Genomic DNA, 20561 nt, shown 5'->3' with positions numbered 1-20561 from the left:
CTCTGGCCCATTATATATAATGTATTTATTTTAAAATTCCACACCTGGGTATCTGACATTCCAATGAAGGACATCCTGACTCAGCCTTTCTATTGTCAAGCGGGTGGGTGGATAACCTGTGCCCAAAACCACACTTTTTTTTTTAATTATTAGCCAGCCAGCAGCCTGGAGGACACATGGTCAAGAGTTAACCACATCACCCATTCTGGGGCAAAGACGGATGGACACCATAGCCTTCAATTAGTACAATACATGACATGGTTTAAACAGTGAAACCCAGAAACTGCTTGAATAGAAGTGAATAGGAGAGGGAGGGGGGGAAAAAAAAGAGGGATGGTTTACACTTGTGCCTCCAAGTGGTTAAGCTGATAGAGTGTGCAACAGTGCCTCAGCTTTTAGAATGGGAAGGAGAAATGGGTTTAGTCCCCCTCCATGAAAGGTCAAGGTGTGAATGAGTTACCTCAGTTCTGTGAGAACACATCCATGATGCAGGTTGGTGGATTTACCTGTAAACCCAGAACTTTGAGTATCATTCCATTCTCAACTCACACAACTGGGAAGTGCTTGGCGAGAAATTCTGACCAACTAAGCCTCTTGGCCATTAATAGAAGAATATTTGCAGATCCACACACATTTCTAAACAATCATCTTCATGTTATTGGCAGAGATTGTATCAAACAGGACAAATGGAGGGTTGGTGACAATCCAAAGCTTCTAGAAACCCGAATCCTCTGCCCCTCCCCCATTACCAAATTTGCCTGCATCTTGCAACCACAAATGAGTCTTCAAACACAAAATGTCTTTGGGTCAGATTTCCATTTATGAGTCAAGCTTGTAATTAAACTGCTCAGAGCAGTACTGTGTTGTCAGAGTGCCACCTTGCAGATAGAACATTTAATTAAAGCCCTGTTTGCCTGCTCAGGTGGATGCTGAAAATTCCAAGGCAGTGCTCCAAGCATCATGCTTTTGGTCAAAACTCCTCTCGTGACCAATACTGCTCACTTACTTCATTGCAGTTTGTGGGTTCTCCCTGTGCAATATGGCAGCCTCATTTGCAAATACACTCAAAACATAATGCATCCTATGTGAGGCACTTTGAGAAGTTCAAGTGACAAGGCATTTATATAAATACAAATCTTCCTCTGCTAAAAGCACCTATACCTGCCCCCCATTTCTTTTGCAGATTATAAAATCATACGTCAAGACCCTTCCTTTGCATCTCTGGTGAAAGATGCTCCACAAACTGAAAACTTGATCTTGCTCAAAATGTCCACCCCTTCCTGACCAGAGGAAACAAACCCTGACCAACAGTTTATAACTTTCAGTTTTATTAATAAAAAAGTGCAGAAATGTGATCATGTAAACACGATGGACAGTATTTAAAAAGCAAACACTAAATACACATTACAAATAAACCACGGCTTTCTAAACGGTAGTTCACAGTACGAGGTACATCACATTCAGACAGGATCTTGACATACATAACAGAAGCAGGGTTCAGGACACTTAGCACTGCAATTCGAATGAGTGAAACAATCAAGTAAAATCTGTACTGTACATTGGTAGTCTGCTTCCTATTATATGGGTTAGACTGGCAGCAATAATTTACAAAGTTGAAGCGCAATGCTGAAACTACAACCCTAAAATGTGTTTTTTTTAAAAAATGAATTGAAATGTTACAGAGTGTTAAGCGCAAAAGGGGTGGGTGGGTGGTGGCAGAAGTACGGAAAAGAAACTGTGCCCCAGGGCAAATCAAGTCAGTCATCAGCCACCCACTCACTGCCCTTCAAAAGAAAAATTGTGAATACTGGAAACCACATTTTTTTAAAAATCAGGCAATAACCAAACAGGTCAGTGAGCATCAGAGATAAAGGGGAGCAAGGATCCCAGAGAGACCCAAGTCTGTTGTTCTCACATTTTGACTGACCTGAGAATATGCTGGAAATACCTGCTTCTCATTTCAGCATCTATTACTTCATTTTCAGCAATATGGAATGTTTCACTTTGGTACAATTAAAGACTACGACAGACGTTGGAAACTCAGAACAAATCTATGAACACAATTCATGAGCACTCTTATTTTGAGCAAAGGTTTGAGGAGTGGGGGTGGGGGAAAACATCCAACACACACACCAGCTCAGAATTTGTGTAAACATTTCTGTCAACAGAAAGGCACCAGCTCTTTAACCAGCAGCTTTCAGAATCTCGCTACAAATCTCTGGAGATTACGCCGAGGAAAACAGTGGTTTGCACAACTGAGGTACATCTACATAACGAAAAGGGAAACTACAAAATGATTGCCTGCTGTAGGAAAGCATCTGGCAGAGAAGTGTACAATCATGGGTCGTACAGAATAGCTGCTCCAAAGCAGGAGATAGAATAAATAACATGGTGCTTAGATTGAAAATAAATTAATGTGGAGACATTTTGTTGGAATCTTAGCTCCACCCTTGACCTAGAAATCCATAACTGACAATCAGCTGTAAAACAGAAAAAATAAACTGGGAGTACAACTGTAAAACACACACAACTTTGATACAGTAGTTTTGAAGACTCCTGGAGCTCACTTGCTTCTATAACACGAACCACAAGGCCACTGAGCTTTATTTTAAAAAATGCAACTCTGCTCCACTCAATAGGAGATGGAGGTGTTGAACAATCTGACCAGGGAGCACAATGGTGCCAAATTGTAGGAGAATTTTTGCTCAAATACTTTATACACAGTACCACCATGCATCAGGGCCAGAAATCTATGATCATAACCGTGTCAATAAGGACAACAGGGCAAGTGACTGTTGCTCACTGAAATCAGAGCTGCAGTGTAATTTTAGCAATGCAGAGGGGTCAATGGGCTTACACTGAAGTATGACCAGTTAGAACACAGGCACGTAACAGTAATTAAGCACAATGAGACCACAGTGTTCAGGTAACTTTTCTAAAATACATGTTAGATTAAAAGACAGAAAGCATAAAATCTAGGCATGCATAATTTAACCTTCCTTATTACTTTGCTCAATACTAGCAAAGTATTTATTTAACCTATCATTCCATTCTGTGTTCATTGCATTGGCAAGAGGAAACCTGGGGACAGGGAAAATACAACACTTCACTGTGAATGTCCCTCATGAATTTAATATGGTCTTTGAGTCACAGCATGCATGAATTACAGAGTCATCTTATACCAACCAATAATACCTACCTATTGCTTTATTAGTCTGGTTTATTAGTCTGTTAATCGACATACACAGGGTATTTTACAATCTCTAAACCATCAGCAGCAGACAGGGGTCTGGGACACACAACAAAGACATGCCCGAGAGGCACAGTGGTGCTCTTGGGTTGGGGCAATGCACTCCCATTCCCCACACAGCAGCGTCCCAATCTCATCAGTGACCCCTGCTGGGGAAAGGCCAGGTGCCTACATGGGAAGGAGGATCAATGTATGCCAATAATGTGGCAGAGGCCAGGCACGAGGTTGCCTGGCCACTGTCTGGCCAAATAATGAAAGTTAGGGGCAGAAAACATCTGACAACACCCACCAAAAAAGTTATCCTATCAAGAGTTGAGGCTAAAGAACAAATTGAAGTTTTGCTAAAGATGGCAAACAAATTGCTCAACAAATATGCAGAATGGACAGCTCACAGGTCAGCCATGTACAGTACAATAACCCAATGTACAGAATATTAATGTCAGGACTCATCTGCTGGGCTGCTCCAAAAAGACAGTTTATAGTTTAAGTGGTATTTAACATACAACCAGCTACCCGCTGATGTTGGCAGTGTTTGGGACAGTTGCTTCAATTAGAGAACCTCACCCTCTCCCACTGCACTATGATCACACTCAAGGGAACTGTTACAATGCACACTTGTCTTTTATTGTTAAACCGTTTTTGATTGACTAGGTTTGTTCAGAAGATGCAGCTTAAATCCTGGAACACATTCTGGCAGGGATACTTTACGACAGACTTGTAGTAGGAAGGATGTTTAAGTGCAACCCCCATCACCTTTGAAGGAACATTCAGCCTGGGCTTTGCACAGTCCACAGGTATGGCTGAATAACTAACTTTGACCCATTGATGAAAGAAGAAAAAAAAAATCCATCAGTGCAAAGTTTACTGGGATCTTGCTGCATCAACATACAGCTAGTGTAGTGCATGGGTAACAGACAAGCATTAGTTTCACATGGGATGTTACAGGTTATTTCGTTTATCCTACTTGTTAAAAGATGGTCAAATTCCTTTAGCATACTCTTCCATGCTTTCACTGAAATTTGGATAAAAAATAGCTCATGCACAAGGTCCTTAATAATCTGTGGAGAAAAAAAAAGAAAAATCAATGGTAAATGTTTAAGTGGTCAGATTATTTCTGTCCCTACTCACTGTCCAGTTGAAGAGGCACTGCCATTGCAGTCCTCAAACTAGCTGCTACTGCATAATTCAATCTCCAATTTCCTCTTTCCCCTCTCCAAAAGAGTAGCTGGCCTCCCCTGGTTACATCATATTCATACACTATTACAAAAAGAGCATTGCGTAGTCACTAATCACCGTCTGATTCCCTCAAACTGTGCCAACTGTGGAGAGCCGATATCCAGCATAACAAACAGCCCAGAAGGTCTCTCAAATGACCACACACTTTTAGCACCAAATGCCCAACATATTTAGATGAAAAACACATTTTTACCAGGTAACAATCAAAACTTACATGCACAAAAAAGCAGCTATTTGGACAAGGTGTCCATGGCAGGGGTTGGGTTTGGGGGGGGGGGGGGGGGGAAAGAGAAGGGGGCAGCAGAAAATTATTGCCACTTAACATAATCAGTAAACAAGAGTCTTATCATGTGCCTGCATTAGTTTGTATTAAGTGTCAGTGTTCAATTGGTAGCACAAGTCAGAAAGTTGCAGGTTATTTGCCACTCCTGGGTTGAGCAGCATAGGACAACACGGCAGGGGACTGAACGAGTACTGCACTGCCAATGGTGGGTGAAAGAAGTCAGAGTTGCACAACAGGCCAGAATTGGAGGAGTGCAGTGATCTTGGTGGTTGTAGGTTGGAGGAGGTTGGAGGAGATTGGAGAGATTGGGTGGGGCAAGGCCATGGAGCAATCTGAAAACAAGAATGAGAACTCTAAAAATAGAGGTGTTGTTTGACCAGGAGCCAATGTAGGTCAGCAAGCACAGGGGTGACAGGTGAACAGAACTTGGTGACAGTTAGGATATGAGTGGCAGAGTTATGGATCAGCTCAAACTTGTGGAGGGTGGAAGACGGGAGGCCGGCCAGGAAAGCAATGCCAAGTGAGGAGATGGGTGTTATTACATAGGTAGAAGGCGGCGGCGGTCTTGAAGAGGATATGGGGTCGGAAGCTCAGCTCATGGTCAAATAGGACACCAATGTTGTGAAGAGTCAGATTCAGCCCAAGACAGTGGAATCGGGGGCTAGTGAACAAAGTTCATGCCAGGGGCTTTGGCCTTCCCAATATTTAACTGGAGCAAATTTCAGCTCATCCAGTTGATGTTGGGTAAGTCTGACAATACAAAATTAGTGGAGGAGTCAAGAGAGGTGATGGTGAAGTCGAGCTGGGTGTCATCAGAGTACATGCACAGCCTGCTGTGTTTTTGAATGATGTTGCCAACAGATAGCATGTAGATGAGAAATAGCAGGGGACCAATGATAGATCCTTGGGAGACTCCAGAGGTAACTGTGCAGGGGTGGGAAGAGAAGCCATTGCAGAAGGTTCACTGGCTGTGACTGGACAGATAAGAGTGGAACTTGGTGTGAATTAGGATATGGGTAGCAGTTTTGGATGGACCAAATTTATGAAGGGTGGAAGATGGGATGCTGGTCAGGAGAGCAATGTCAAGTCTGGAGGGAACAAAAGCACAGTCAGAGCAGTCCCACGAGGAGAGTTGTTGGTACAGGACAGTGTGATCCACTTTGTGTCAAGGGCTCTAAACTGGTTGAGAATGATGAGAAGGGATAGTGCACCAGTGTCCCAGTTACAAAGGATGTAATTTGTGACTTTGATTAGGGTCATTTCAGTATTGCGGTAGAACAGAATCTATATTGACAGGGTTCAAACCTGGGATTGCAGGAAAGTTGGGCACAATTTGGGAGGCAATAACACATTTAAGGACTTTGGATGAAAGGGAGATTAGAAATGGGGCAGCAGTTTGGAAGGAAGAAGGAGCAAGGGAGTTTCTTTTTGAGGGGGATTTGAAAGGAGGGGCACAAAGTATCAGGAGAGGGAATTGTTAACATCAGCTCGCATGGTGGGACAGGAAGAGAAGTCGGGTGGTCAGCATTTTAGTGGCAAGGGGAAGGGAGGTATACAGCTGAACAGGTGGTCTCAATCTTAGTGACAAAACAGCTCAGGAGCTCCTTGTCTTTATTGCTGGAGATGAGGATGCAGGGGAGAAGGGTTTAAGACTGCTTGTAGTGGGGAGAAAGTGGGGGGGGGGGGGGGGTCATCTTTGCATTCCAGGATGATTCTGTAGTAGTGAGCAGTTAGGAGTTTTGGTAGTTTGACAGCAGGACCTGGTGGTATTTGTTTGGTCTAGCTAGATCTGGCTGAAAACCAGTTGTGCATCATAAATGTCTAAATTTGTCTCCCTTGGACTCAAGAAAACAAAAAATGGGCCCCTCACCAAGTGGAACGACCAGGGCAGGAGAGAGTAAGGGTTTTACTGGAGACAAGGGCAGCAAAGGAGTAGGTGTGGATGTGATTGAGTATAAGTATCATGATGAATGGGGGCCAAAGACTGGACCATGATGACTGGAGGCTGGATAGCTGGGAGTTTGTAAAGTGCCATTGCATGTGACTTGGGCAAGGGTTTTTCCACTGTGAAAATCTTTGTCCAGTATGTTCGGTTGTATTGGGTACAATATATGAAGGAGCCCAAAATGAGCACAGAAAGCTTCTGTTACTTACCACTCTTTTGTTTCTCCATTCACAAAATTGGTGCTTCCAGAATTGTCCAAATCACCTGCTTAAAAAAAAATACTGTATAGATCTCAATTTTTCTCTTTCATAGATACCAAATTCATCATTTATCGGGCTAGCACAGAAGGAAGCGGGTCATAAACTCTCCTGTGGTTTCTGAGGCTTGCATGGCTGTTAAATTGGCTGGTTGGACTCACATCCCTTGAGGGTGAGCCAAGGTCAATGCCAAAGACTCTTATTACTCAACCAGTAGCAGTAAAGAAAATGTTAACCCTTACGTTACCATTTGTAATTACACAAAATACAGAAACTGTCAGCACAAAACATGAAATTCCCTTTCTCACTTATTCCTCTCTTTTTTTAAGGTTAGTGTCATGCTAGGCCCCCACCTGCCAAGAATGAGGCACATTAATGTTGTCATAAACATTGATTTTAAACTGTTACTGGAATGAAGAAAGGACTTGTTAAACAGATGAGCCGTGGCTGGAAAAGACATTTGCATATTAACAGACAGTGATTGGAAGGACAAAGGGCCATTCCCTGACACATTCAACCCACAAAGGACGCTGATCACCAGGTATTGTGTGTAAGAGGAGCACTCCAGAGACTGCTAAAGTGACACAATACAAGACGTGGGCAGACCAGTTAGTCACATGACTAATCTGCTTGGCAACGTGGGTTTTCTGAATTGTACGAACAGTTTGAACTGAGAGTGGCTGTTTGCTCCTGGACTGAGAAGATCTCTCTTGTCTGCTCCCATCTCTTTCTCACAAGCCTCTGAATCCACTGAAGACACATGAACCCTCCTACAGTGAACAAGGTTTAAGAAGAATACTGGGCCCCAAAGAAAAGCAAGATCTACCTACAATCAAGGACTCTACAGTGAGCTCAAATGAGTATAACAAAAACTCTTCACATATTGCCTCAAACTTTTTCTACTTTATTTTTCTTCTGCTCTTTTCTGTCGCTATTTGCATGTGTGTATCGCGTGTGCATGCTAGCGTGGGCGCATCATGTATCCATAGGCGTTAACCGAATTAGAGTTTAAGTTTAATAAATTTCAAACTTCTCTTCTCTAAACCTAAGAAAGCCTGTTTGTGCGGTTTTCTTGCCTTATAATTGGAAAGCGGTGAACAAGGATTCACCAAGGGGGAGCTAAAAACATGGTGTGTTTAGAATTAAACCCTGTTAAATTAAGACCAGGTGAAGGCGGAAAGGGACCCCCAGACCTCTTTCTCACCTGGTCGTAACAGTCAGCCATACTCCTTCTCCTGCCACTACGAATACAGCTCTCTACAGCAGCCGCTCCCCACTACAGTAGGGTGGGTCGACTTGGATTTTCCCACCTCTCATACTATCTCTCCATGGTAAACAGCATTGCATACTGCAGCTGAACAGACTATTGCGGCAATTTTAAAAATATATAATCCTCCTTTTGTTGCTTTATCTGCTCCCCAATTTTTATTCTTCCCCCTTTCAAACCATGAAGGCGTCAAGTGCTGAGGGCTCTACAGGTATCGAATGTCCTTTTGACTTTGCCCAAGTGGATGCGAATGATTTGCAAAGCTTCACAGTGAGCAACAAGCTATTCGAGTACAAGGGTGGAGTGCATTACCAAACAAGTGCAATCCTGTCCTCAACCAGTATTCACTCACACTTCCAAACAGAGCCAGTGAATAATATTCTGGAGCATAAACTCCAGCTGAGAGTACCAAGACCAAGTAGCCGGACTTCTATTGCTGGCCTTTTCCCTCCCTAACTGAAAGCATCTAACACAGCACAACTCAAGAACAAATAGTGGACGGTTGCAATCTCTGTAGTTTCACTGGATAAAGCAGCTGGGACATTAGGAAAGTTTCCAGGCAACACTGTTGAAGATAGATTTAAAAAGAGATGCCAGTGGTGCTCAGATATTGCAAGAGTGACTGGAATTTCTATGAACATATCTAAATTTACCCAAATGAGGTTAAAGTTTTCAGGAGAGGCAGCTAGGAAAGACACAGGGGGAAGAGAAAAAGGAACAAAAGGAGGTACATTTAAAAAGTTGTCCAAAATAGCCCAATAGATTGTTAAAACAACACTATTAAGGATGGAATGGTAGTATGATTGGTGAGAATGTGAAAGTCGACCCATTCTGGAACTCCCTCCCTAACAGCACTATGGGTATACCTACACCCCAAGGACTGCAGCGGTTCAGGAAGGCAGCTCACCACCACCTTCTCAAGGGAAATAAATGTTGGCCTAGCCAGCAACACCCACATCCAATGAATTAATTTTTAAAAAAAATTCTGGTCTAGTGTAAGGATGCCCAAACATTTTATCTTTGTTGACTGCAAACATATTTGTAGTGGAGTCTTGGGGGCTACATATGAGCTTCAAAACAATGTTCCAATAATTTATTTACATTGGATCTGTACAGTAATTTAGGATTTATCTTTCCAGTGCTTTCCAAACCTCCAAGAAAACAAATTTCAAACAGGACAAAGCAACAAGCAAGAAAGGTATGTGCAAATAGGACTGAGTTACCTGGTCTTTGAGGGTTAGGTTCACCTGGGCTCAGCCACTTTTGGGTTTGTATCCTACATCAGAACCAATTCCGATGAATGGTACACACATCCAAAATGCCATAGCCTGTCTTTTCTTTTTACTAACATTAACTAATCTACTGTGCACTTCCAACATTTTCTATTTTAAAATCAGCATTAATTCAGCTTCTTTCGACATTTGTGTGCAAATTTTGCAAAAATTCCACTGATGTCAATGTTTTAAAAAAGTTTACCAATGGTGAGCAATTTAAAAACTAAAATTATTGACATTACCCACCAAAGAACAAAAATCTCGATGCCAGTCTGGAGCCCAACCCTTCTAACCCATACCTTCGCTAGAGCTCTGAACAGCAAAGTTACGAGTCACAAACTCTGTAGAAATGTTTGCTTCCTGTTCCTCATTCTCAGAATCGCATTCGCTCTCACTGTCACTGCTCATGCCAGGGAGCAAATGAAGGACCTTCTTCTGAAGTGATATGACTGCGAAAAGAACTCAAGGTTAAGTCGAGAGTGTTGACAGGCACTTTCCACCTGTAGAAGAGCAAGCACTGTATATACACGGGCATAACATAAGCAATAGGAGTAGCCCATACGGTGAATAGGAGTTACAAGGTTACCAATTCAAGTTAAAGGCCTGCTCAGGTCATGAAAAAAAAAAACCCGACCTGAACCTGACAGAACCACATCAATCCTGAGCCCAACCCGGCCAGAGTCCCTCCATTTTTTCCCACGCCCGACCCGACCACCGGAATGTTCCCTTTAGCTACCTTGCGACTCCCACTCTTCAGGAAGCTGCAGCATGAGCATGATATGTCATAGAGACGCTCACTTGCTCACTGTGCAGACTCAGAGTTTCCTTCTTTGACGTCCCGGACTCCCAGCTCAGATAGCTTTTTTACTTTTAACACTTTTAACAACACTTTTTGCTGTGCGTGTCTGACACAGACCTGGCCCGACCTGGACTCAGCTCGACTTGAGCCCGAAAGCTGGACCCCTAAGAGCGGCCCGACCTGACCCAAACTAGACACGGGTCCCGTCGGGTTCGGGTCAGGTAGCAGGCCTTTAATTCAAGACCTCTTGCACATGACAGGAAGGACTCTCTTCTTCACAACATTACCATCTCACATAATTCTTGCACTGCACAATGTAAACACCACTTAGGTTCTTGATTATTGCAGAGATAAGGCCACCTTGGAATATATTGCCTAGTCTTTATGCAATCTGTTAACTTAGGGAGAGGACAAATTAAAGATGCCATATTATTCAAAATTTGTTTTTGGGGCATGGACAACATGGGCAAGGTTGCATTTATTGTTTGTCGCAGTCACCAGAGATGGTGTTGGTGGGCCTCCTCCTTAAACCACTGCAGCTATGTGGCAATGGCACACCCACTATGATTGCAATTTCCTGGCACACGCAGGAGATGCTTTGGACAACTTCAGTCATGCTAACCAGGACTACCAGCCATGTACAATGGCGTCCTGGTTTCTTCAAACTCAGAGGACCACCATACGATGCCAGTGTGTAGATGCCTGGGCATATGCTGCGATGTGCAAAGTTTTAGAAGAGCCCACAGAATAAAAGGGACAGTGGCAGCATGGAATCGAAGTTGGCTGCGTGACAGGAAACAGAGGGCAATGGTGAATGGTTGTTTTTTCGGACTGGAGGAAGGTAAATAGTGGGGTTCCCCAGGGGTCGGTATTAGGATCACTGCTTTTCTTGATGTATATTAATGACCCAGACTTGGGTTTGCAAGTCACAATTTTAACATTTGCAGGTGACAAAACTTGGAAGCAATTGTGAACTGTGAGGAGGATAGTGATAAACATCAAGAGGACATAGACAGGCTGATGCAATGGGTGGACACGTGGTAGATTAAATTTAATGCAGAGAAGTCTGAAGTGATACCTTTCGGTAAGAAGAACGAGGCGAGGCAATATAAAATAAAAGACAAAATTCTAAAGGGTTTGCAGGAGCAGAGGGACCTGGGGGCATATGTGCACAAATCATTGAAGAGGGGAGGGCAGGTTGTTAATGATAAGTAGTTAATGAGACATACAGCATACTGGACTTTATAAATAGAGGCATAGAGTACAAAAGTAAGGAAGTTATGGTGAACTTTTATAAAACACTGATTCGGTCTCAATTGGAGTACTGTGTCTAATTCTGGGCACCACACTTTAGAAAGAATGTGAAGACATTAGAGAGGGTGCAGAAACGATTTACGAGAATGATTCCAGGGATGAAGGACTTCAGTTATGAGGATAGTTTGGAGAAGCTAGGGCTGCTCTCCTTAAAGAGAAGGTTGAGCGGAGATTTGATAGAGGTGTTCAAAATCACAAGGGATCTGGACAGAGTAGATAGAGAGAAACTGTTCCTGTTGGTGGAAGGATCGAAAACCAGAGGACACAGATTTAAGGTGAATGGCAAAAGAACCAAAAGGCAACATGAGGAAAACTTTTTGTTTTATACACTGTGAATGGTTAGGCTCTGGAATGCACCGCCTGAGAGTGTGGTGGAGGCAGATTCAATTGTGGCTTTCAAAAGAGAATTGGATATTTAGCTGAAGAGAAAAAAATCTGTAGGGCTATAGGGAAAAGGCAGGGGAGTGGGACTAGCCGAGTTGGTCATGCATAGAGCCTACACAGACACCCCGGTTGAATGGCCTCTTTCTGTGCTGTAACCATTCTATGATTTTTCTGTGTAACCTGGCAGCGAAAGTGGATGTGTGCCCAAGGACTGGAGAATGGACCATGTTATACCCATTTTTAAAAAGGGAGACAGCAGTAACCTGGGCAATTACAGACAGGTTAGTTTAATATCTTTTGCAGGTAAAATTTTGGAATATTTATCTAAAGATGAAGTTACTAAATATCTAGATGAAGAATAATTAATTTGAAGCAGCCAACATGAAAGTCAGAAAGGATGACTGCACTTCTAAAACCGGACAGTTATTTGAGGCGATAGATATAGTGAAGGAAATACAGCAGATGTAGTGTACATGGATTTTGAGGCCTCTCACAAGGTATCACAGCGGAGACTACTGAAGAAGATTAAGGGTAAAGATAGAAAACTGGATTAAAAGGGAGGAGAGAGAGAGTGGGGCAGTTGGTTGTCCCAGTGGTTGAAAATAAACAGTGGTAAACTACAAAGCTCTGTTTTGTAAAAGCAAAATACTGCGGATGCTGGAAATCTGAAATAAAAACAAGAAATGCTGGAACCACTCAGCAGGTCTGGCAGCATCTGTGGAAAGAGAAGCAGAGTTAACGTTTCGGGTCAGTGACCCTTCTTCTGACCCTTCTCTTTCCACAGATGCTGCCAGACCTGCTGAGTGGTTCCAGCATTTCTTGTTTTTAAGTTCTGTTTTGTGATTGCTTCAATTCACTGCGTACATCAATGAGTTGGATAGGGGGCAAATGCTTAAATTGAAAGATGATACTAAAATAGGAGGCATAGTAAATAACTTTGAGGACAAAAGGAAATTGCAAGGAAATATTGATAAGATAGTGGAATGAGTAAAAAGGTGACAGAAGCAATTCAATGACAGTGCTTGTGGGATGATGCTCCATTTTAGTAGAAAGAAAATCAAAGCAATAACTATACCTTGAATGGGGACAAGCTGGATGATGCAGGAGAGGGGTATCTGGGGGTTCAGGTTCACAAGACCTTAAAAGCAGCAGCTCCATTGGATAAGGCCATTTAAAAAAGCGAATAGAATACCAAGTTTTAAGGCAAGAGGCATAAGATATAAAAGTCACAATGTCATACTGAATCTATACAATCTATTAAGACCACAGTGGGATATCTGTGCTCAATTTTGGGCTTCACACTTCGGAAAGAATGTTGAGGCAATGGAAAGGGTAGAGTGCAGATTCACTTGGGTGCTGCCTCATATGAAGAATTACAAATATGAAGACAGACTTGAAAAATTGGGATTGCTTTTGTTACAGCAGAGGAGATTGCTTGGTGACTTCAGAGGTGGTTAAATTATGAAGGAATGGGAAAGTGTAGATAGAAACAGACTGCTTCCAATGATTGAGGATTCCAGGAGACCTAAATACAGGATTAAATGCAAGAGACTTAGGACAAGGAGGCAGGATTTTTTTTTAAACTTAAAGGATTGCTAAGCTATGGAATGCATGCCAGGAATTAGGTGATTAAAGCAGATTCCCAACATTTAAGAACAGGTGGTTGAAGGAAAAGGGATGTGGGAACAGGGAAGACACAGGATTAGGGCCACTGCTCATATGGAGAACAAACACCAACAAGTACTGGGTGAGCCAAAGAACATACCCATGTTATAATTTCTTTGTAATATGCATAGAATATTACATAAAACTGCATGTTATGCCTACCTAGTGGTATCCCATCCACCAGCATGAAGAGACTCGTGTCATAGAGTGGATGTAGGACAGATATGGTGGGTGATGCTCTTCATTACTGGACATCCAACCTGGAGCTGGTCTCCAATGGAATTGCCTTATAGAAGCTGCTTTTCAGTTGATGCCTCTACAATAGGATTATTTTATTCCACTGCACTTACAATACTGCAAGTGCAAGAAAACAAAACAGAACCGAGTGTTTTGATAATCAGTGCCAGGATTTGGTATGGGCACATTTACAAACTAGTGTAAAGAGAGGCTCTGAGTTTATACTGTGGTTAAACCCCACAGTGGAATGTGTATTAGCAGTGAAACTAGCCCAGTACATGTTTCCTATTGGCTTGTGCAGTGAATGGAACAGCAAGTTTAATTACACTCTGGCCAAAGTGAACCCCTCTCACTTCTACAGCATCTAACATTAATAAGCTCACTGAGGCACGGCAATGCCTGTACTGAGTTCTCGTCATTTCCCCGCAATGCAACGGAAACTTTAAAAATGCCATGAACCGAGACTTCACCTTCCTCTGGCCTGCCCGATGTACTCTCAAGAGGTGAAGCATGTGTTCCTGCAGTGACTGCATTCTCCGAGTCAGAGCGTTGCTGGTTATCTGTGAAGCAGCACTGGGGCACTGACCTGACAGCAAGCACAAAGTATTAAGGGTTAATAAAGGTCTTCCAATTAAACACAAGCAATTTCACTTGAAGATTATTCTTGTCAGCTCAATTTGTGGAAAACCATTATCTGGCTATCAACCCCATTAAAAAGAAGTACTTATTCAACTTGCCGGCACACATTAGGAATGGAATTCCTGATAGTTCAACTTCTGCATCGACAGTAAAAGCGATATAATTCGTGTCTTCAATTTTTATTTTACTTTAAATATTAAACTACTTCACTAATACTTCCTTCTGAAAAAAATCTTTATTTTTGGATGGAAAGCGTGAACGACATGCTGAAGACTATAAACCAAAAACTGTTCATAACAATAATTAGGGGCTAGAAATGGCAAGGATCAGAAAAATAGTGACAATAACACACACAACTCTATGCAACTGAAGAGTCAGCTTGCCTCAGTTGGTAGTACGCTTGTCTCTCGGTCAAAAGGTCAAGTTCAAGCTCCAAACCAGGACTTGAACAAATAACCTAGGCCGAAGAAGTGCTGCATTGCGAGAGGTGCCGCTTTTAATGAAACACTAAGTGAAATGCAGTAGCCTGTGTGGGTATTAAAAATCACGTGGTCTCATTTGAAGTGCAGGGAGCTCTCCTGATGTCCTGACCAGCATTCTGCCTTTAATTACCAATAAAAGCAAATTATATGGTCATTTGTCTCAGTTGCTGCTTTGGGATCTTTCTGTGTACAAATTGGCTGTTGTTTGTCTACCTAGTAGCAGCGACTACACTTCAAAAGTAATTTTGAGGTATGATAAATGGTAATATAGATTCAAATTATACCCTTTCGCAAAAGATGGCACTTATCCTGCTGAGTAGCGATATGGTTTGGGCATTATATCCTATACAGCAAAATTTTAAACTTGAGGATATGGGTCAAAGCCAATTACTGCCCCCTACTTTGGGTAGAATCGTCAAACAGCTGACAGCGACACTGGGGAAGGCACAAAGAGGAGACCGCTTGCAATCCTGCCAGGCTCAGGAAGACATACAAGAGGGAGAAAGGTTTAAGTACACAATTTATGCGCTCACCCTAATGTGACAACTTTCCGTGCCATCTCCAGTGACGTCAATCCATTCAGTGCTGAGTTACTGAATTGTTCAGACACAGGAATGATAAAAATCCTGTCCTCAGCTTTACAGGTTGAAGAAGCCTCAGAGTCATTCGATTTGGTTACAGAATGTGGTGATCCTTGACTACTGCTGGGCTTTGATGATCCTACATATAGAACATTGCAATTTTTTTTTATACAAGAAGAAAATCCAGTCTTTCCCCAAATGACTTGCCAGGGTAAATACCCCTTATCCTCTTCTTTGCACTAAGATGTATAGTCCAAGCTTGATATTCAAGTGCTCATGTGTAGATTTTGTTGACTTTATCCTGTTAACTTACACTAAACACTTGGACTTTGTGAAAGTTCACGATATCAGATATCGGTTCTGACGAAAGGTCATCGACCTGAAATGTTAACTCTGCTTTTTTCTCCACAGATGCTGCCTGACCTGCTGAGTATTTCCAGCATTTTCTGTTTTTGTTTCACTAGATCAGATGTTGTGTATGTAAGTGTAGGCTTAGTCAGGCAGTACCAGAAGGACAGCAGTGGGAGCCAGAAGTGGAATGCATCAGGGAATATTAAGCTGGCTATCAGTTTATACTAGTAGACATCTGAAAAAGCATGGCTGCAAGGTTAGAATAAGTGAAGGTATGGACATACTATGGGTAGGACAAGTCATTTGTTGTGGCAAATCATTTATCATTACTCAGACCTCTACATTTAAGGGATTTCTGATGCAAAAACTGCAGTTCTCAAACAGAAAATCATACGACAATTAATAAACGTAGAAATTAATGGAATGTTGTTCTGTGCCAAATCATTTACTTTAATTATTGAGAGGTTAGGTTTCTGAATGTATCCAGACTCCTTATGTGACTACAGAATAGGTACTTATTTATCATACTATACAGCATTAAAATAAACTAGAAGAACAAAACAAATTACAATGGTTACCTGCTGTGCTGGGTTGACAATTCTCCTGGCAGTGGGGATCCTTATCCCCACATTCCAGAGCTCTGCGGAGAGAGAAACTGGTACCTGACCCTGAGTGACTGCGCTTTGGAGATGCACATTTCTTTGTGGATGCTGAAAGGCAAAATTGAAGGGAGAGATTTTACAAATTAAAAGCTCATCCATTTTGCTTAACCCTAAAAATGCGATTGCTATTAGCTGGAAGTCCTGCATTTGCTTTAAAAAAATGTTAAATATTGTAGTGAAAAAGCAGGATTGCAACTTGACAGATGGCCAATTCTTAAATTTAAAAAAATGCAGGTAGATGCTGGAAATCTAAAGTAAAAGCAAGTTCATGGGAACCTGAGGACAGAAAGAGACAGGTCAAAATATTGGAAGAGTCTTCATCTCTTTTCTCTTTACAGAAGCTGACAGGCCTGTTTATTGAAATCAATTTTCCTCATTGTCCAAGCTTGTTAATAGATTCTTTCCACAAATACCCAGCTCACAAGTATTTTTCTTTTTTTTTTAATGCCCTTTTCACAAAGACTTTCCTAGTGCTCACCAAATCAAATTCATGCTCACGGGGCATTTACTGTTTTGACGTCAGAAGGAACAAGCTGAGGGTGATCAGAATGTACTCTCAAGCAGATCAGTCCTGTTTCCAAGGCAACTTCAATCTGATCGTTCAGCATTACATTCCAGCACTTTAGAACATTTCACAAAGTGTTTAGAGCTTTATTTTCATGGAGTATCTTTGACTGCAGCACATAAAAGCCAATTTATGGGGGCAGGAAAATCTCAATCAGGCACTCAACACAAAGAGCTTCACCATAACACTGCTCTACATAACGAAAATACAGACTGAATAGAATTAATTTCAACTTTTACCAAGTGTGGTCAGTTCCTGATGGGCTAGTGAACAAAGATCCAGTACCAAGTCCAACACACCGAGTGGTTACAGGTTTAATTCCCAATCTGTGCAATTGGCTGAGCTCCAGCACTCGAGTTAGGAAGGCGAAAGAAAGGGAAATTGAAAATGCCACAGTTGCTGCTCTGAATTACTATCCAGTGCCCTCTGCTGGAACTGCACATACGGCTGTTGCTCAAGAACCGTATTCAACTTGGCTACGATGCTTCCATGCACCTCACACACATTTAGAAAAGTCACTCGGATGACTGGAGGAGTCCCAACACTCATGATACTGTAATGCACCAACAGCCAGTTCATTCAGGACAGGAAAAGGAGAAAACTGAAAAATATTTTATTTATACCTGATCGGTTGCTCATGTTACTTAGCTAATTGGAAATAGTGCATTTTCAGGCGCACACCAGCAACAATTTGTGACAGGTTTCTAAATCAAATTTTGCTAGCTTTACAATGCACCAGGTAGTGAATGAGATTGTGCCCATGCTTGGCTATTATATTTTGACACGGTTGCAGCATGGTTGCCCTACACTCGAGCATGGCTCGGTGAATTCCTACAAGCACAATTTTCAATCAAGTCTTTTAAAAACCCTTTGAACAGAGTTACGTCTCAGGACCAGGAAGGTCCATTTAATGACACCACCACCTGCTGCTGATTACGACCTGCCTGTTATACTCCAGAAAGTTTGTTGTTGAAGGATTATGCAGGAGCCAATCTTTGCATTTATATTACGAAGTAAAAAGATTACAAACATGCAGCTCCTCACTCAAACCTTCACCTAGTTTCGGTAAGCGTCCCCTATGTATACTCAAGTAAGACCCTAATTAACACACTCCACCTGCACATTTAAACACAATTAACACTGTCCACCGGATTTCATCGACTTCCAGTCACTCCAATAGTCACCACGATGCTGGTTTTCGGCAGGGGGGGGGCGTGGAGATGGAAAAATGTGACTGTTGTACTCTTGACAGTGTTTCACGGCCTCACCCAGCTGGGACACACTCCCCAACTAAAAGGCAATGAGTAGCAAAAGTAAAAAAATACTGGAAATACAAAGCAGATCTGTCAACACCTATAAAACGAAGAAATGGATTACTGTTTAAGGTGAAGACCTTTGGTCAGTCTTCACCTGAACACTTGAATTGGATTGTAGCGATCATGCTGAACATGACAACCAACAACTTAATATAATTCAGATTAAAACTTCAAACCCCAACAGGATAGCAGTATTGAATAATATGCGTGCATGCACGTGTGCATATAAAATATACAAGCACAAAGAATCTCGAGTGTCACACATCAGAGATTGTCAAAAGCGGTCAACTTGGCAAGGCGCTCGAAGTAGCGGTTATAGCCCGCTGATGTGCCAGGATCAGTGGTAGCATTAAAAAAGAGAATCAGCTACACCATGGCAACAACCAAACTAAAGCTAATCCCAAATCTGGCAATATCTGGGGAGTCTAATTTACATGCAAATATTCTCAACTTTCACTTGTTAAATCTGACCTTATCAGCAGACCACAGCTAACTCCAGAGGACAGTAAATCTGCTTTGTATTTTTAAAATTTGTAAAGTTTTTTTTAAACAGAGATTCAATTTTAAACATCAGTTCTGAACTTATGTAGAACCGTTTCCCATTTCTGATGGTGATATTTTTCATCCTCCACTTGCATGTCACAATTAGCTATTGCTACATTGCAATTATGCAGCAGCTGTTTTTACATTTCTACCAAGGTTCGTCTTTACTTGTCAGCCAGTTAATAATGTTGGTTGGGACCCAAAATAAATCGCAAACTTACTGTATGGGGGGGGGGGGGGGGGGGTCCGGGGGTGTTGGTTATGCCAGTTGGCCACAATTTATACAAAGGCAGATTTTAAATTGTGACTTGGCCAGGTTATATTTTAAATATTGTATGAATATCCAAACCTTAAAGTGGTAGTGACACATTGGCAAGGGATTTTTTTTTTTATAAATAAAAAGGGCTCTGAATACTGCTCAGAAAACACCCACTGGAGATATCTATGAGCTTCTCGGCCTTTTGGCTAAGATCAAGTGTAGTATCTGTTCTTATCAGTGCTTATTTGATTGAGAAGAGACCATGATCATTGCCTTTTGATCCTGGGGAAGCTTTGAGTAAAATGGCTATAACCAATTTTCGAGCTTCGGGCCAGGGAGTGCGCAACACCGTTCGGGTGGTCGTGAAGGACAAGGAAGGAGATGCACCGGTCGATCGCACCTTCTTCATCAAGAAAATTCTTTTCGATTGCTGCGGATTTCAAGCGACGGACGTCTTCTGCCTGCAGGATTTCCCCAGCAGTGGATACTTCGACGTGACGTTCCGGAACGTGGCGGGATGCATCAAGTTCCTGAAGGCGTTCAAGGAGAAAGGGGACCGGGCTCCACTGTCGATCCTCACAGCGGAGCCGCTCTTCACGCTTCCGTCACAACGGGACCGGGTGGTGACGATTCACCTCTACAACCCCCATGTTCCGGTGGTGGATGTACTCACCTTTCTCGCCAGGTACGTCGAGGTGGCCGGCAGCAGCACAGATGTCAAGGACCCCTTTGGGATCTGGACCAGCAAGCGGCAGGTCAAGGTGACCTTGAAGGTAGATCCCAGTGGAGCCATCATCCACCCTCCCTCCAGCTTCGCTATCGGGGGAAGTCGAGGCTTCTTGGTCTACGCTGGGCAGCCCAGAGTTTGCCGCACCTGTGGCAAATCTGGTCACATGGCAGCCAACTGCAGCACGGTTGTTTGCAAGAACTGCAAGGAGGAAGGCCATCAGACCAAGGACTGTAAGCAGACTAAGTGTTGCAACTTGTGCGGTGCGGCAGGCCATCTCTACAAGACCTGCCCCAAACGTTGTCTCAGCTATGCTCAGGCGGCAAGGTCCAAGGAATGGCCGGGCGAAGGTTCGACGAAGGCGTCCGCTGTTCGAAAGGAGACCAGCAACCTTCTCCGCAGTGAGGAACTTCAACCTGAGAAGGAAGGGGAGGCGGCTGAAACCAACGACCCAGCACCTAGCCAGCGCCCGGAAACCCCTCCTCCACAGACAGAATCAATGGAGGAGGAGGCAGCAGATGGACA

At 42.7% G+C, this 20561-nt stretch overlaps 1 protein-coding gene and 1 pseudogene across 6 annotated transcripts in view; one reads left to right on the top strand and one right to left on the bottom strand.

Moving 5' to 3' along the window:
- Positions 1 to 20561, bottom strand: part of trim37 (tripartite motif containing 37) — a 102395-nt gene that overhangs the window by 7439 nt on the left and 74395 nt on the right. For 3 of the 6 annotated variants that reach the window (XM_068010682.1, XM_068010681.1, XM_068010684.1), the window contains 6 exons: positions 16543 to 16674; positions 15566 to 15752; positions 14382 to 14497; positions 9812 to 9961; positions 6924 to 6981; positions 1312 to 4308 (listed from right to left, as the gene is read on the bottom strand). In XM_068010682.1, the coding sequence (XP_067866783.1) occupies position 4308; positions 6924 to 6981; positions 9812 to 9961; positions 14382 to 14497; positions 15566 to 15752; positions 16543 to 16674 (644 nt within the window). In that variant the 3' untranslated portion in view covers positions 1312 to 4307. Of the gene's footprint in view, positions 1 to 1311; positions 4309 to 6923; positions 6982 to 9811; positions 9962 to 14381; positions 14498 to 15565; positions 15753 to 16542; positions 16675 to 20561 lie in introns of those variants that run through there. The other 3 variants (XR_010968786.1, XM_068010683.1, XM_068010685.1) reach the window with 3 other exon arrangements.
- Positions 19496 to 19604, top strand: LOC137346901 (U2 spliceosomal RNA; annotated as a pseudogene).

The sequence above is a fragment of the Heterodontus francisci genome, chromosome 30, assembly GCF_036365525.1.
Source record: "Heterodontus francisci isolate sHetFra1 chromosome 30, sHetFra1.hap1, whole genome shotgun sequence".
Taxonomy (NCBI): Eukaryota; Metazoa; Chordata; class Chondrichthyes; order Heterodontiformes; family Heterodontidae; genus Heterodontus; species Heterodontus francisci.
The sequence above is the reverse complement of the archived record's forward strand: the minus strand, read 5'-3'. Positions and strand labels throughout refer to the sequence as shown.